The sequence below is a fragment of the Rhincodon typus genome, chromosome 2, assembly GCF_021869965.1.
Source record: "Rhincodon typus isolate 14 chromosome 2, sRhiTyp1.1, whole genome shotgun sequence".
NCBI classification, from domain to species: domain Eukaryota; kingdom Metazoa; phylum Chordata; class Chondrichthyes; order Orectolobiformes; family Rhincodontidae; genus Rhincodon; species Rhincodon typus.
In genome coordinates this window covers 69,246,845-69,263,345 of record NC_063333.1, presented here as the reverse complement: position 1 = coordinate 69,263,345, position 16,501 = coordinate 69,246,845, and the positions used below count along the sequence as shown (strand labels likewise).

Genomic DNA, 16,501 nt, shown 5'->3' with positions numbered 1-16,501 from the left:
GTCAGCCTTCCTGCTCCTCTGATGCTGCTTGGCCTGCTGTGTTCATCCAGCTCTACACCTTGTTATCTCTTAACCGTATAATGGCCATCTCTTTTTAATAATTCACCGACAGCTTCTTAAATGTTATGCATAAATGTGATTAAAAACTACCATAGTTGATTAAATTTGCTACATGCACTGTGGAGTGGAAAAAAAAACATACAGACTTAAAATAAATTTCAGTTCCAAATAACTACAAGATATAAAGCAACTACAATATGGGAACCATGACACCCAAACTTCTGGGAAGCAAAATCGATTTGAATGGAGTGTGTTTTACAATAAAATCAACAGAGTAATGGAAATCTGAAAAATGAAAGAATGCTTTGCATTTCCTGAACTGTTGATTAATATTCTGGATTCTTCAATTCATGAATCCTAAATAACTCATTAGAAAGAATCAGAAGAAAACCAGCCAATTACAGCTTAACTGCAATAGTGACCCTTAAATCCTTTTAAACAGCCAACCATACACTTAAATAAATATTGAAAGTGCAGAATGTGCAACTATCATCATATGAGGATAAATGTCAACAAATTTACTCAAAGCCTATGGCTAGAAGCAAATAGGTAACGGTGAGAATGCAATGAACAATGGCAACTCCTTAGGAACAATAGTATGAAAGCCACTGTTTGCTAGTAACCCCAGAAAGTAAACAATCCTTAAGTAATGAAGCTACTTTGAGGTCAGAGGGCAACCAAAGTTCTTTTCTTGACCAGTGAGCATCTTCTTTAGGTCAGGACCTTAATCTATTGCAAACAAAATCCCTCATGACAGAGGTTACAGGGAAAACAGGGAAAGGTGTGGAAATCCTGCCTGGGAATCTACTGGCAAGATGATGTGCACAATGAGATAGCCTGTTGGTTGACAGAGGTCAGGACCCACCTAGTGTTAATGGTAGCAAAGATGTTAGAATGGTCTCTATCACAAGGGACAAAGTATTTGTCAAACTAATGGGGTTAAAGACAGACAGGTTGCCAAGGCTTAACGGCCTGCATTCAAGGGTTTCAAAGGAAGTGGCTGCAGTAATAGTGGGCATTGGTCAAAATATTTAAGAACCCACTGGATCCAGGAGATTTTCACTGGATTGGAAAACTGCTCATGTGACACCCAGGTTCAATAAAGGATGGCGGCAGAAAACAGGAAATATAGGTCAAACAGCCTGATATCAGTCAATGGGAAAATGCTAGAGTCCATTATTAGGGAAGAAAGAGCAGAACAGTAGCAAAGCTTCACACAATTAAACAGACTCAACATCATGTTTGACAAATTTACTAGAGGTGCTAACGGGTACCAGTAGATGTAGCGTATTTGGATTTCCAACAGACATTTGACAAGGTGCCACAAAAAGGTAACTGCACAAGATAGGAGCTCACAGCATTGAAGTGATGTGTCAGCACAGATTGAAAATTGGTCAACACCTAGCAAGCAGAGGGTAAGGATTAATAGGTCTTTTTCAGGTTTGAAGGACATATTTAGTAGAGTGCCTCAAGGATCAATACTGGGGCTTAAATTAATTACCATCTACATTAATATCATGGAAGTTGTTCAGACAGTAATGTATTCAAGTTTGATAAAGTTACAAAAATAGATGGGAAGACATATTGTGATGAGGATGTAAGGAACTTACAAGGGTATATTTGGTAGATTGGCCGATCAGGCAAAAAAATGGCAGTTAGGGTTTAATGTGGGGAAGTGTGAGGTTGTGTACTTTGGTAGGAAGAATCAAAAGACAGATTATGATTTAAATGGAGACAAATTCCAACAAAATGCAGCACAGATGATGATTGTACTTGTGCACAAAACACACAAAAGTTAGTATACAGGTGCAGCAAGTAATTAAGGTGGCAAATGAAATGTTAACCTTTATTGCTGGAGGTTGGAGTTTAAAAATATGGATGCCTTTTTATAAATGCACAGGGTATGGTGTGTCAAACCTGGAGTACTGTGTACTGGCTTGGATTCCATATTGAGGAAAGGATATACTATCATTGGAGGCAGTTCAGAAGAGATTCACTATTCTGATTCCTAGGATGATAGAGTTGACTTATCAAGAATGGCTAAACAAGTTAAGCCTTTATTCATTTGGATTTATAAGAGTGAGGGGTAATCTTGTAGAAACATACACAATTTTGACACAGGTTCACAGGGTAGATGATGAGTGGAGGAGTCTTGACCTAGGGGACACTGTTATAGAATAAGGTAACACCCATTTAAAACTGAGATGCAAAGGAATTTCTTCTCCCAGAAGGCAGTGAATGTCTGGATTCTCTACCCTGCAGAGTTCTGGGGGCTAGACCACTGAAAGTATTTAAAGAGGTATCAGATTATTGAAATATCGGGGATTGAGTGCTACGAAGAGCTGGCATGAAAGAGGAGTTGAGGCCTCGGGCATCTCAGTCCTGATCTTATAGAATGGTAGGCTTGACAGGATGAATAGCCTACTCCTGTTCCTATTTCTTATGTTATGTTCTTATGTTCATCCTGAAATTAACATAAAAATAGTATCTTTTGGATGCATTTTAAAGGAGATTGATCAGGGACCACCCATTTCTAGAGGACAGTCCAGCAAAGCTTAGAGTGTGCAGAATCTTCTACATTTTTCAACCCTTCCTGATTGGCAGAAACTATGTCCCTCTTGTTGTGGCCCTCCAAAGGACAGATCTCTTAGATATCAAGATTTAGCAGAAAGTGATGAGATTCCAAGAACATGGTCTGGAAACAGAGGATCGGCTCTCTCAACTCATCTAAGCACTAGCGTCTCAGGAAGGTTAGGCTATCATGCCAGGTCACTACTGACAGCTGTATCCACGTAGAACAAGAGGTCCTTCCAGTGTATTGAAAAAATGTTGATGTAACACCCTTATTCAAAAAGGGGAGGAAAGCAGAAAACAGGAAGCTATAGACCAGTCACTTAACGTCCATGGTCCAGTATTAAGAAATACTCACAGGACATTTGTAATGTTAAAATGCAATCCATCAGAAGCAACAAGATTTTATGAAGGGTAAACTGTATTTGACAAATTTGCTAGAACTCTTCAAGGATGTAATAAGCAAAGTGGATAATGGGGGTTCCATGGATAAAGTATATCTGGACTTCCAGAAGGTTTTGATATGGTACTGCACAAAAGGTTAATATGAAAGGTAAGATCACAGACTTGGGGGTAATATATTCTCTTGGATAAAGAATTGGCTAACGAACAGAAAGCTGAGAATAGGAATAAACAGGTCTTTTCTTGGTTGGCAAGTTGGAACTAGTGGTGTGTTCCAGGATTCAGTTGTTGGGCCCCAATTATTACATTCTATATAAATAACTCAGATGCAGGGGTAGAGTGAACTATAGCAAAATTTGCAGGTGACACTAAAATAGATGGGAAAGTAAACTGCAATGAAGAAATATGTAATTTACAAATGGGAATGGATAGGTTAGGTAAATGGACCAAAATTTGGCAGATGGAGTTTACTTATGGATAAGTGTGAAGTTATCTATTTCAATTGAAAAGGCAACTTATTATCTAAATGGAGAGAAACGTCAGAGTGCTTCGGTGCAGAGGGATCTGGGTGTCCTCATGCACAAGTCACAGGAAAATGGTATGAATGTACAGCAGTTAATACGGAAGGCAAATGGAATTTTGGCATTTCTTGCTAAAGGAAGAGAGTATAAAAGTAAGGAAGTGTTGTTGCAACTGTAAAGGGCATTAGTGAGATTGCACCTGAAATATTGTGAACACTTCTTAGTCCCTTTACGTGAAGGGATGCAGTTGCATTGGAGGCAGTTCAGAGGAGATTCACCAGATTGATTCTAGCATTAAACGGTTTATCTTAGGAGATATTGAACAGTTTAGGTCTACACTTGCGAGAGTTTAAAAGGGTGAGAGGAGATATAATTGATGTATATAAGATGCTATAACGGATTGATAAAATAGACTTTGAACAGATGGCTCTTCTTGTGGGACAATCTAGAGTGAGAGGTCAGAGTTTTAGGCTAAGGTACAGCAGATTTAAAACAGAATTGAGAAGGAATTACTTTTCTGAAAAGTTTGTGAATCTGTAGAATTCACTCCCCCACAGTGTGGTGGATACCCAGACATTGAGTAAATATTAGGAGGAAATACACAGATTTTTAATAGTAACGGGTTGAAGGTTTATACAGAACAAGCAGGGAAGTGGAGTTGAGGCTGAAATGAGGTTAGCCATGATTGTATTAAATGGCAGAGCAGGCTTGAGGGGCTGACTAGCTTACTCCTGCTCCATGTTCTTATGTTCCAGGAAGTTAACAGTCATTTATCAAACAGTGAGAACAATCTCAGAGAGGATGTACTATGAACAACAGTCTCTCAATGCTGGAGCTCTTCAACGTTACCAAATGCTTCCTGGTCTATCAGATACACTGAAGAAACTCTTCCCACTGTGTCTCCGATTGCCTCAGTACCCCTCAGGAAATACAGGCACTGTGTAGAATACATCCACAGTCAGAAAGGAAGGTATTTATGGTTTAAATATTTTTAATTTTCTTTTCGAGGCTTAATTGCATTTTCCACCAGACACAAGGGGGTCTCTCCTGAAACGCAGAGCCTGCCTCTATAAAAGCTAGAAGTGGCAAGTAAACATAAAATCAACCTTTCTAGATCATAAAAAAATAGATCTGGTAATTAAATGTTAAAATCCTAGTATCAATGAGACTTTGACATCTAAGCACAAAGAATACTAAAATGCAGTAATCAAAATCAAAAAAGCTAATCAATGTGTCACAGACAAGACAGAGAGGGGAAAATGATTTTTTTTTGTTTATTCTCCTCTGCTCCTGTCATAATAGGTTGGTTTATAAAAATTGATTGTTTATATTTTGCTTCAGTTTTAAAAATAGGCAGTGGTGTCCTTGCACAAACCCTATTTATGAAATCCGATTAAAAATGATCTACAGCAAATTCTTTCCAGTTGAAATAAAATAGGGATCATTATTGTATTCAAAAACCTTGGGTAATCATTCAAAACACACATTCACATACACATAGATCCTAGAAAGAAAGAAAATAGAAAGGAAAAAGAAGAAATTACAAATTATATAAAATTAAAGATATCAGCATTAGTTCCTATGAATCAAGCAGTCTAAAAAAGTCAATGACCCCAGTGCAGGTTCTTCCAGTTGGGCTGTACAATAGAAATCCATTTTGTAGGAGCTTAGTCACAGATGAATTGGAGGTGAAGATGCAACAGTTGTGATCAGGCAATCGGTTAACTTTACAGGTGAAATACATGATATTTTCCAGAAATCATACTTTTGAGAGAGACTGATAAGAGGTAGGCATTAGCAATACTTGAAGGTGCTTACTCTTCTGATGCTACAAGCAAACTCCCAGGGGAATATTGTAGTGTAGTGGTCGTATCCCTACCCCTAGACTAGAAGGCCCAGCTTCAAGTCCCACTTACTACAGAGGCATATAATAACATACTGGATTTGACTGATTAGAAAAATAGGTTAAGTAATTTTGGGGCCCTTTTGTGATAGTGGTAGTATCCTACGCCTGAACCAGAGAGCCTGGTTCAAGTCCCACTTGCTCCAAATGTGTGTAACAACTTCTCTGAACAAGAAAAATATTTAAAAAACAAATTAAAAATATACAGTGGCACAATGGTAGTGTATCTACCCCTGGACCAGGAGGCCCAGGTTCAAGTCCTCCTGTTCCAGAGGTGTCCAATAACATCTCTGAACTGGAAGACTAGAAAAGCAGGTCAAATAAAAAAAAGGCAGGCAAACTCCCTAAAGTATTAAAAAAAACTGTATGACTAAAGGTAATTCAAACAATCCAGCTGTTTGGATCGTATGGCTGAGGTTTCCGGCTTAGCCATGTAGGTAATGAGGTCAAAGCTAAACAAGTTTCAGAAGAAGGGTCTAGGCCTGAAACATCAGCTTTCCTGCTCCTCTGATGCTGCATGGCCTGCTGTGTTCATCCAGCTCTTCACCTCGTTATCAAAGCGAAGCAAGAATGGTTTTCAATGATCTTTGTTCTGATTTGGGTGAGGTTGATGTCTTGTCTCTTTGTGTTGGCTTGCCTGGCGTGTCATTCCAGCAGGATGGTGTAAGCTTTTGTCCTCTGGTTACTGCTGATCACAGTTTTCCGGAAATTGTGGATTAGTGATCAATAGCATCTATGTTTTCAGTTCAGCAAAGTGACATTTTTTAAGAAAATAGAAACAAGAGAATATAGTTTTAAAAACGGGATCTTTCTGTATCTATCCTTTGGACGTTATAAATGCTAACCTTTATACCTCGAGGGCTGGAATATGAAGAAATGCAAGTTTTGCAACAGTTACAAAAAGCCCTGATTAGAGCACATCTAGAGTACTATGTATATCTGCTGACACCACAAACTTAAGTAATTTTTTTCAGCTTAGAGGTCTGTAGCACAGACTCACATGATATTATAGAGCTCCAAGATTTTGATTTTGAGGAAAGATTATGCAAACTAAAATCTTATTTGTTGAATGTAGAAGGTCAAGGAGCTAACTTAGAGGCCTTTAAGATATTGAATGAAATTGACAAGCTAGCCAGAGACGTTTTTTTTGCTGATTTTGTGGGTCTAGGCAGAGCCTAAAAATGGGGATTATAACAGAGCCCATAACTGGGGCACAATGCTTGCTGTGCTTGACTTGGGGGCAGGCTGCTGTTCTCCTGCCAAGGGTGCAGACACTGTACTTGGGACTGGAGTCAAGCTGTTGTGCTCAGATTGGGAACTGAGAGCTTGGGCCAGGAAAAACACTAAGGCCCATGATTTCTTTCCATGTCCCTTGATCCAGGACAAAGACAAAATCTTAGAAGCAGAAACCGGCCATTTAGAAGAATATAGCTCTTCACACAATGGGTGGCAGAAGTGCAGACTCTTTCTGACAAACAACACTAGTTCAATTAAAGATTTTAAGTCTAATTGCAATAGAGTTTTGCTAGCCAAGCCTATCAAAAGATACGTATATATGACATCTGAAGAGAGTTAAATATAGTTCACTCAAAATATCCTTGAATGGTAGAACAGACTTCAAAAAGCTGAATGGTCCAAGCCTATTCCTAGATAGCAGAAATGATTATAAATAAATGTATTTTGTGCTTAGTATATTAAGTGAAGCCGATCAATGATTTACTACCCTTCAGGTTCTATACATAAAATTTATGCCTTAAACTATAATTTTGAATTCCAACAATCATTTCTTCAAAGCAAATGCAACCAATATGATAAATAATGTAGAATAAATATTCTGCAGGCCAATGGCCTAAATTTGTCACTGGACCATTATAGTGTTTTTTTTTGACAGAACAGCATATTGAAATGAAACAAACAGAATTGAAATGCATTGGGCCCTTCATCTTATGTAATAGTACTTATTAGCTCACTGTAATAAGAACATAACAAACACAGGAGCTGGAGCATGCCATTTGTCCTGTCAGGTCTGTGCTGCCATCACAAAATCATACTTGATCTTGCCCAGGCCTCAACTCTTCTCTCTAGCAAGCTCCTCAGAGCCCTCAACTCATGTCAAGTCCACTTAGAATCTTGTATGTTTCAACTCGACCACCCCTCATTTTTCTAAACTATGATGAAGAAAGGCCTAATCTATTTAGCTGTACTTGATAAATCAATCAGTTCATCCAGGATTAGCTAAGAGAATCTCCTTTGAACTGCCTCCAATGCCAATATATTCTTTCTTAAATACAGAGGCCAAAACTGTATGCAGTATTGCAGGTGTCTCCTCACCATACCCTATAGAGCTATAACAAGACTCCCATACTTTTAAACTCTAAACCTTAGCAATGAAGGCCTGTTTTCCATTTATCATCTCAGTTACTTGCCACAGCTGCAAACTAACTTTTTTGCTTTTCCTAGAAACAAAGAAACTAGGAGCAGGAGTAGGCCATTCAGCCATTTCAGCCTGCTTGAGCGTTCAATAGGATCTTGGCTGATCCTTTATCTCAATGCCATATCCCTGCTTTGTCCTTATACCTCATAGCAAAGGAAGGCAATGGCCTAGTGGTATTATTGCTGGACTGTGAATCCAGAGACCAAAGAGCATTCTGGGGATCCGGGTTCAAGTCCTGTCATGGTAGATAGTGGAACTTGAATTCAATAGATATCTGGAATAAAGAATCTAATGATGATCGTGAACCCATTGTCAATTGTTGGGAAAATCCCATCTGGTTCACTAATGTCCTTTATGGAAGGAAACTGCCATCCTTACCTGGTCTGGCCTACATGTGACTCCAGACTCTCAGCAATTGGTTGACTCTTAACTGCCCTCTGGGCAATTAGGGATGGGCAATGAATGCTGCCTAGCTAGTGGCACCCTCATCCCGCGAATGAATAAACAAAAAAAATTTCTGATTGCCAATAAAATCTAGAAGTTTATCTATCTCTTACTTGAATATATTCAGTGACTTGGCATCCACAGCTTTCTATGGTAGAGGATTCCAGAGGTTCGCTACCTTTGGGGAGAAGAAATTTTACCCCATCTCAGTCTTAAATGGTCCAACCCATATCCTGAGAAGGCATTTCCTGCTTCTAGGCTCCAAAACCAGGGACACATTCTCTTGCATCTCATCTGCCCAGCCCTTTTAGAATTTTGTATGCTTAAATCAAATTCCCTTTCATTCTTCTAAACTCAAATGAATGCACAATTACACCCATTTCATTCTGTGTTAACATTTTTAAACTCTCTGTTCGTTTAAATAATAGTCTGCCTTTTGATTCTTTGTAGCTAAGAGCATGACCTTACACTTTCCAACATTAAACTCCATCTGTCAGGTTTTTACCCAATCCCTCAACCTATCGTTATACCCTTGCAGATTCTCTATGTCCTTATCACAGCATGTCCTCCCACCTATTTTTGTATCACCAACAAATTAGGATACATTATACACTGCCTCCTCCTCCTCCTCCTCCTCCAGGTCATTTTTGTAGTAGTAAATAATTGAGGTCCTGGTTTGTGACCCTTGAGCAAGGAGGTGATGCTGGAACTGTATAAAACACTATTTGGGCTGCAGGCAGAGTATTATGTACAGTTCTGGTATCCACATTATAGGATAGATGTGATTGTACTGGAGAGGGCGCAGAGGAGATTTACTAAGATGTTGCCTGGACTGGAGAGTTTTAGTTACGAAGAGAGATTGGATAGGCTGGGATTGTTTTCCTTGAAGCAGAGGAGACTGAGAGGGGACACGATTGAGATGTTCAAAATTATGAGGAACATAGACAGGGTAGATGGGAACGAACATTTCCCCTTGGTGGAGCAATAGAGGGGCATAACTATAAACTAATGTGTAGGAAATTTAGAAGGGATGTGAGGAAAATGTTTTCATCCAGAGGGAATTTGAAACTCACTGCCTGTGAAGATATTTGAGGCAGAAACCCACATAACATTTAAGAAGTAGTTAGATATACTCCTGCAATGCCAAGGTATATGAGACTATGGGCCAAGTGCTGGAACATGGGATTATAATTGCTAGGTTATTGGCTTTGACTGGTGCAGACTGGATGCAAGTACTGTTAGTGATGGTGCGTGATCAGGGGACGTGTGAACAGGGATCCCCAGTTAGTGAGTAGGAGGGCAGAAAGGATTAGTAGTTTAGGAGGATGAGTTGGCTGAGAGCCATTGAGTTGAAATGTTCTATATAATGGTGAGAGTTGTATGCCATTACCCTTTGTGATGTTACTGTGTAATGGCAGAGTTAGAGTGAATGTGAAACAGCAGAGAGAAGAAGATGGCACTAAACGTGGGAGAGTGGAGAAGATCATTGGTATCCTTATTAACATTCCCTCAAACTGCATAGCTAAGGGCCAGCACACACTGATCAGCATGTTCATGCCATTCCCAGCGTTGACTTCTGATTTTGGAAGTCATTTCCTTGCACAGACCTAGGAGGCTTGCACAGAGGAAAACAAAATGAAAGTAAACATAGCTTGTTCCTGCACTGCTAGGTGCTATGTTTGGCCTGGGAAATGGCACTCACCTGGTCCACAGTCTGAGTCTAGGCTGAGGTTGGTCGTGCAGTCTCCTTTTTGGGCCACAGGGAAGATGATATCTGTCCTGTCCAGCCATACCTCCAGGCCCCTGTGAAATGGAGTAGAGTGCCTGCTGCCCTTTCCAGGACTTGCCCAGTATGATAACAATGAAGCAACACAGTGTGATAGTCAGTCCCTGCTTGCAGCATTTGAAGTGGTGCACCAAGTGGCGTGAACAGTGCAAGGTTCCCAACAGCAGTGACCATTTCCATCTCTGCTGCTGCACGATTGCACAAAACAGGTGCTGTAGAGTCTGGATGCACAAATAGTGAGGGGAGCAGTAGAAGACTGTGTGTGGAATGTTGCTGTGAGCCACAGCAATATCAAACCACATGACTCCCGAAAATAATACAGTCTAAAAATGGAAAAGCTCAGCCCATCTTGCCTTTTACTGTTTTAACTAGTCCATTATGCAAATCCCTGAAGACTGATTAATAAATAGGCCATTATCATTAACATGACATTCCTCACCATAATTAGTAGAATTCATTCTTAAAATTAGTGTTTTCCAATGTTTTTTAATGGCTTGACCTCTGCTTCCATTAGTAAAACAGAAGATTAATGTTAGGTGCATGGGTGAAGTGCAATAATAATTTAAGATTACTTATCATCAATTAAAGTAAGTCTGAAACCTTTCATATCAAATACTTCCTCTTTAACCACGTAGCTTAATTTTAATGTTGTGTGCCATTCTTATATTGCTAATTTATGTCTTGACCTTCTGCCATATGTGACTGAATAGGCTCACTGGCAACATTTAACACAAGCAGGAAAAATACACAGCATACATGCCAAGTCTATACTTACTCATCAGGGATATCACAGAAACTTAAAGATCAGGAGTGCGTTTGGCCTACACAACTTTCTGAAAGTATTATAAATAGATTCATTCCTGTGATGTTGACTGCCATTTATTGCCCAAGTTGGATGTGGTGAGCATTCCTCTTATACAACTGGATGGCATGCCAGACCATTCAATGAGGAGTCAGCTGCCTTAGTGTGGGGCTTCGAGTCTCAATAAAACAGAATGGGTAAGGGTGACAAGTCTGCTGCTCCAAAGTAAGTGGGGATTGTTTCATGGCAATTCAACAGCTTCATGGTCATTATTTTTTCAGACATAAAAAAATGTAATTCAAACTCTCAACATGTTATTCTGTATATATGGACATTCCTCTGGTCTCCCATTGCAGTTATGAGGTGAACCATCATGACATTTCAGAGCCAATTGAAGAATCCATACCTTCAACAACGTTTTCAAATAAATATGCCAGCTGCCAGAAAGTAAGAGCATTTTAAAATGGTAATATTATTGCAGGTATGGTCTGTTCTACTTTATTTTTGTGTTCATAATTGTTATTTTGTGCCCTTTAGGCTGAATGTGAAAGTTTGCCACTGTGGTGTAGTGGCACAGTTGCATAATGTTGGCAGACTTGCATACTTTGCATTGCACCAACATGATTTTTTTTGTTCATTCACAGGATGTGGGCACCTCTGACCAAACAGCATTTACTGCCCATCCCTAATTGCCAAGAGGGCAGTTAGGAATCAACCACAAATCTGTAGATCTGCAGTCACACAGAGGTCAAACCGGGTAAAGATGACAGTTTCCTTCCTTAAAGGGCATCAGTGAACTAAATGGGTGTTTTCCAATAATTGACAATGGTTTCATGGTCATTATTAGACTGTTAAATCCAGATTTTTACTGAATTCAAATTCCACCACCTGCAGGATTCAAACCTGTGTCCTCAGAACATTACCTGTGTCTCTGGATTAATAGTATAGTGATAATACCATATCTGGAAGCAGTAGAACATGAAAAGATTCATAAAAACATCAAGGAAAGGATAAAAAGAAAACTACGATAAACATGACGCTATACGAAAACAGGTCATCAACAGGAACAGTACCTTTTTAAACTACAGATATCAATGAAGGAACATAGAATGTCATAGGACAGAAAACAGGAAAAGGTTAATTGATCCATCACATGTGCACTGATCCTTTTCTCATATGTTTAATCAAATGTTCTCCAAAATCTTTTAATTATTCTACTTAAAATATCGCTCTTATTTTTTTTAAAGAAGTTTAGCAATCAATTTCAAACAATGCCTTTTGGCAGAGGATTAAACTTCCTAATCATCCTGCGTAAAGAAACTTCAGCCAACTTTCTGTTTAGTTGGTTGTGTACACATTTATTAGTTTAAATTTGTTACGCTGAAATCAGAGGACAGAATTTCAACTACTTGGGGACGGGTGGGGGCTGGTGGTCTGAGTTTATGTTGAGGTGTGGACATGTGTGAGATAAGGTGGGTGTGTGGGTATGAGGGTGTGTGAACAGTGGCATCAAGTTGGAAATCTGACATATTCTACTTCCGATTCCAGGTTTAACATGATTGTATTTGCAAGTGAGCAGGAAATCCAACTGGAGGGGTTGGATAAATAATTAAAATATTCAAATTCCTGCCAGCATGTGGATTTCCCAGGCTGTGTAGAGCTCGCCAAGAGTCAACCAGGCAAATGCATAGCAAGAGTGCTTCTTTAGTACTTTACTGAAGGCTAGGAAACCTTTGAAGAGTGAAGTTGAAAGCCTGCAGTACAGTCTGGGTGAGATGCTGGTGCTTATAGCACTTCTTATGTTTTTACTGCTTGACAAGCAATTTGCAGCCGCTTGGAAGTTACTTCATTTGTCTTGGATTCCACTCATCTTGATCCACACCTTCCTGCTATTGGCTTTCACAGTAGCATGGAAGCAGACTATACAGCTCCTCCTTGGAACTCCTGATAAGGAAACAGAGTAGAAGATCTAGGGGAGCGGATGACCACATGGATCCAGCCCAATGGGGGCAAGAACCAAACACAGGGTCGAAAGGTAGAAGATCAACTCTCTTGAGATCTTTGATAAGCAGTGCCTCAGGTAGGTCAGGCTTGTATGGCAGGTTACTGCTAACGTCGATAGCTTCCCAGAAGTTTCTAGGTAGGCACTTATTGCCAGTTGGCATCAATGTGATTGTCACTGGAGGAAGCCCTCCCATTCACCCTTTCCAGGTCTCTTTTCATTATTTCTGTGGCTTTTGAAGCCTTAGGAATCAATGACAGTTCAGCTATGCTTACCCCTAATTGAGTTCCTTTTATTAGAAATCCTTCTTTTGACAGATTCAGTATGCCATCACGCCTACACTTCCTGAACATTCAGGAACTTGAAAACAAGCTGCTGTTGGGATGTCTGAAGCTACAGCAAAGCCCATTTCAATGAAAAACAGATGCCCACTTGCCACAAGTTGTCCCACTCAGTACAAGTCTATTAATTATGCTCATTAATAAATCTGCCCATAGAGACTCTAGTGCCCTTCTGTTCCCATCCAGTGGATAAGCACAGACAATCCATCACTTATTCACAATCCATTCTTATTATAACTGTTCATAATCTTGAAAACATCTATCACAGCATCCATAAGTGATAGAGGAGCAAAAGGAATCCAGTAGTGTCATTTTTCAAAACACCAGAAATAGCAACATAAGTTAATAAGGCCATTTCTAGATGGATAGAACTAAAAAAAGCAGAGAAGACATGTTAAGCAAAGACAAAGTACTGCAGTTTCTAGTAATCAGGGGGAAAAAAAGACAAATTTTTGGAAACACATAGCAGATCAGATAGCATGTAGAAATTCACATTGCAGATTAATGAAAATTCATTGACTTAAAGCATTAAATTTGTCACTCCACAGATGCTGCCTAATCTGCTGAATATTTTGAGCAATTTCTGAAGTTTTACACTTGTGTACCATTTTGGTTGGAGCACACTCGGATTACAGTGGTTAGTTCTAAATGCCGTTTGCTTTGGATTTTGCTTTAGAAAAAGTGACGTTGATCTATAAGGCTGATATTGGAACTAAGAGGATAGTTTTACAGGACTGTTTGAACAGGCTTGGGCTTTTTTTCTCCAGAGAAGAGCAGGTTGGCTTGGTGGGGAGGAGTGACTAATAGATAATTTTAAAACAATGATGTTTGTTAAGATTGTCATAGAAAAGATATTTCTACTTTCAGAGCAGATGGAAGCTAGGTGCCGTAAATAGGCAACAATAAATCCAGAAACTCTTTACATAAGGAATAAAATGTGGCATTCACTGCCAAAGGCTGCAGCTGAGGCAAATATCATAATTATATTTATGGGAAAGTTAGATAAGCACATGACAGAGGAAGGAATAGGAGAATTTGCTGATAGGGTTAGATGAAGTAAGACGAGAGGAGATTCTTGAGGAACATAAGCATTGATTCAGACCAGACAAGCTAAACATGCTGCGTCTGTGCTGTACATTCTATGAAACTCAGTGAAGATATGATCCAAAATTGTTGAAAGAATTGTTTTCCTGAGGCTTTAACTTTTGTAATGCATGATATTCTGTGTCAGTAACTCTGGATGCCCATGAGCATGGATGGTCATTGAAGAAGTTTGCACTCAGTGCGAAAGGCAGAAAATTATATGTAAGACATTGTTGCAATATTTTTCAAAATGTGCCATCTCAAAAATCATAGAATCCTTACAGCGTGGAAGTAGGCCATTTGGTCCATCAAATCACACCAAACCCCTGAAGAGCATCTTGGCCAGATCCACTCCCTTGCCCTCTCCTTGTAACCTTGCATATCCAATGGCTAATCCACCTAGCCTGCAGATCCCTGGACACTATGGGCCATTTATCATGGCCAATTCACCTAACATACACATCTTTGAACTGTGGGAGGAAATTGGAGCACCCAGAGGAAACTCATGCAGAGATGGGGAGAATGCACAAACCCCACACAGACGGTCGCCCAAGGTGGGAATCAAACCCAGGTCCCTGGTGCTGTGAGGCAGCAGTGCTAACCACTGTAAACCAAATGCCAATTTAATGCAAGAGAAGTAACAACTGACATTATCTGTCCCCTGTTATGGCTTCTGTGCCATTGTTCTGAACAAAATATTGCACACAATATATTAACATAGAAAATTAGTCCTTGGATTACACAAAATTATGGGGAGAAGTTTTCATGCTCAATACAAATGCAAAAAAAACTGGTTGTTTGAAATTTGAATTAGTGTACTGTGCTGACTCAACATACATGTCAGTGAAATGGGCCTTAAACAACTACGATAAGCACTAATAGAATTTACAAAAACTTATGCAGACTGAATAGCATATAGTAATAAAATATTGGCTATTATTCTGAAAACAACCATAAAGGTTTTAAAAAGTTAATATGCAAGAAAAATGTAGACATTTAGTGCTGATTGCCCTGATTATATATTTTCCTGCTTTTTTATTCTTCTCAGCTGTCTCTTTGTCACAATACATTTGAATATAGAAATTATCAGGACTTGGACAATGCATCAAAGTAAAACATACATGTCAGTGAAATGGGCCTTAAACAACTACGATAAGCACTAATAGAATTTACAAAAACTTATGCAGACTGAATAGCATATAGTAATAAAATATTGGCTATTATTCTGAAAACAACCATAAAGGTTTTAAAAAGTTAATATGCCAGAAAAATGTAGACATTTAGTGCTGATTGCCCTGATTATATATTTTCCTGCTTTTTTATTCTTCTCAGCTGTCTCTTTGTCACAATACATTTGAATATAGAAATTATCAGGACTTGGACAATGCATCAAAGTAAACTGAAATAATTCTATAGTATAAAAAGAATTAAAGAGGGTAGAAATTCTTGCTTCAGTCCAATTTTAGTCAGGTTATCATAAGTGTCCCTCAGCGACTGCACAAATAAACTCAAGCTCATTCAACACTAAATCCATGCATTTTCCGCCCAACCAACACTCCACCCAAACAGGTATACAATAGATTCCTGATCCCTAAAGCATCAAGTATAAAATCCTGCTCTTCATCTTCAAGTCGCTGTACTAGCTCACCTCAGCTTAACTCTGTATTCTACCCCAACCTCAAATGTTTGTCCTCAATCTTTATCTTTTCTCTCTGGGAATTTGTACACTGCCTCTTCATTTATTAAATTATGCTAACAGATCCTTAATCTGCTTTAGGCCTACACATTGGAACACCCTCCCTACATTACTTTGTTGCATCCCCTTTCTCTACCTTTGAAAACCTACTCAAAATCATTATTTTTGACTAAATTCTTAGTTGTGTCTCTTAACTCCCCCAGTCACATTCTTTAGTTCTGTTCATTAAGCCTTATTTGCTTTGTCTCATTCTCTAAAACATTTGTGGACTTGTTCTACATGAAAGGGTTTGTGTCATCTTACTCTTTGTTCCCCAACTAAATCAACCACATACAGGCCATTGAGTCAACCATCAATCTTGCACAAATTAATCAAAGGATATTTCATGGAGCTGACAATTAAAAAGGGCAGAGCTGGATGAACACAGCAGGCCAAGCGACATCAGAGGAGCAGGAA

At 39.1% G+C, this 16,501-nt stretch overlaps 1 protein-coding gene across 1 annotated transcript in view; it reads right to left on the bottom strand.

Annotated features, from left to right (window-relative positions):
- The window catches only part of gabbr2 (gamma-aminobutyric acid (GABA) B receptor, 2), an 877,108-nt gene that overhangs the window by 112,491 nt on the left and 748,116 nt on the right, over positions 1 to 16,501 (bottom strand). The window contains 1 exon segment of the mRNA XM_048608319.1: positions 10,129 to 10,342. Within this exon segment, the coding sequence (XP_048464276.1) occupies positions 10,129 to 10,342 (214 nt within the window).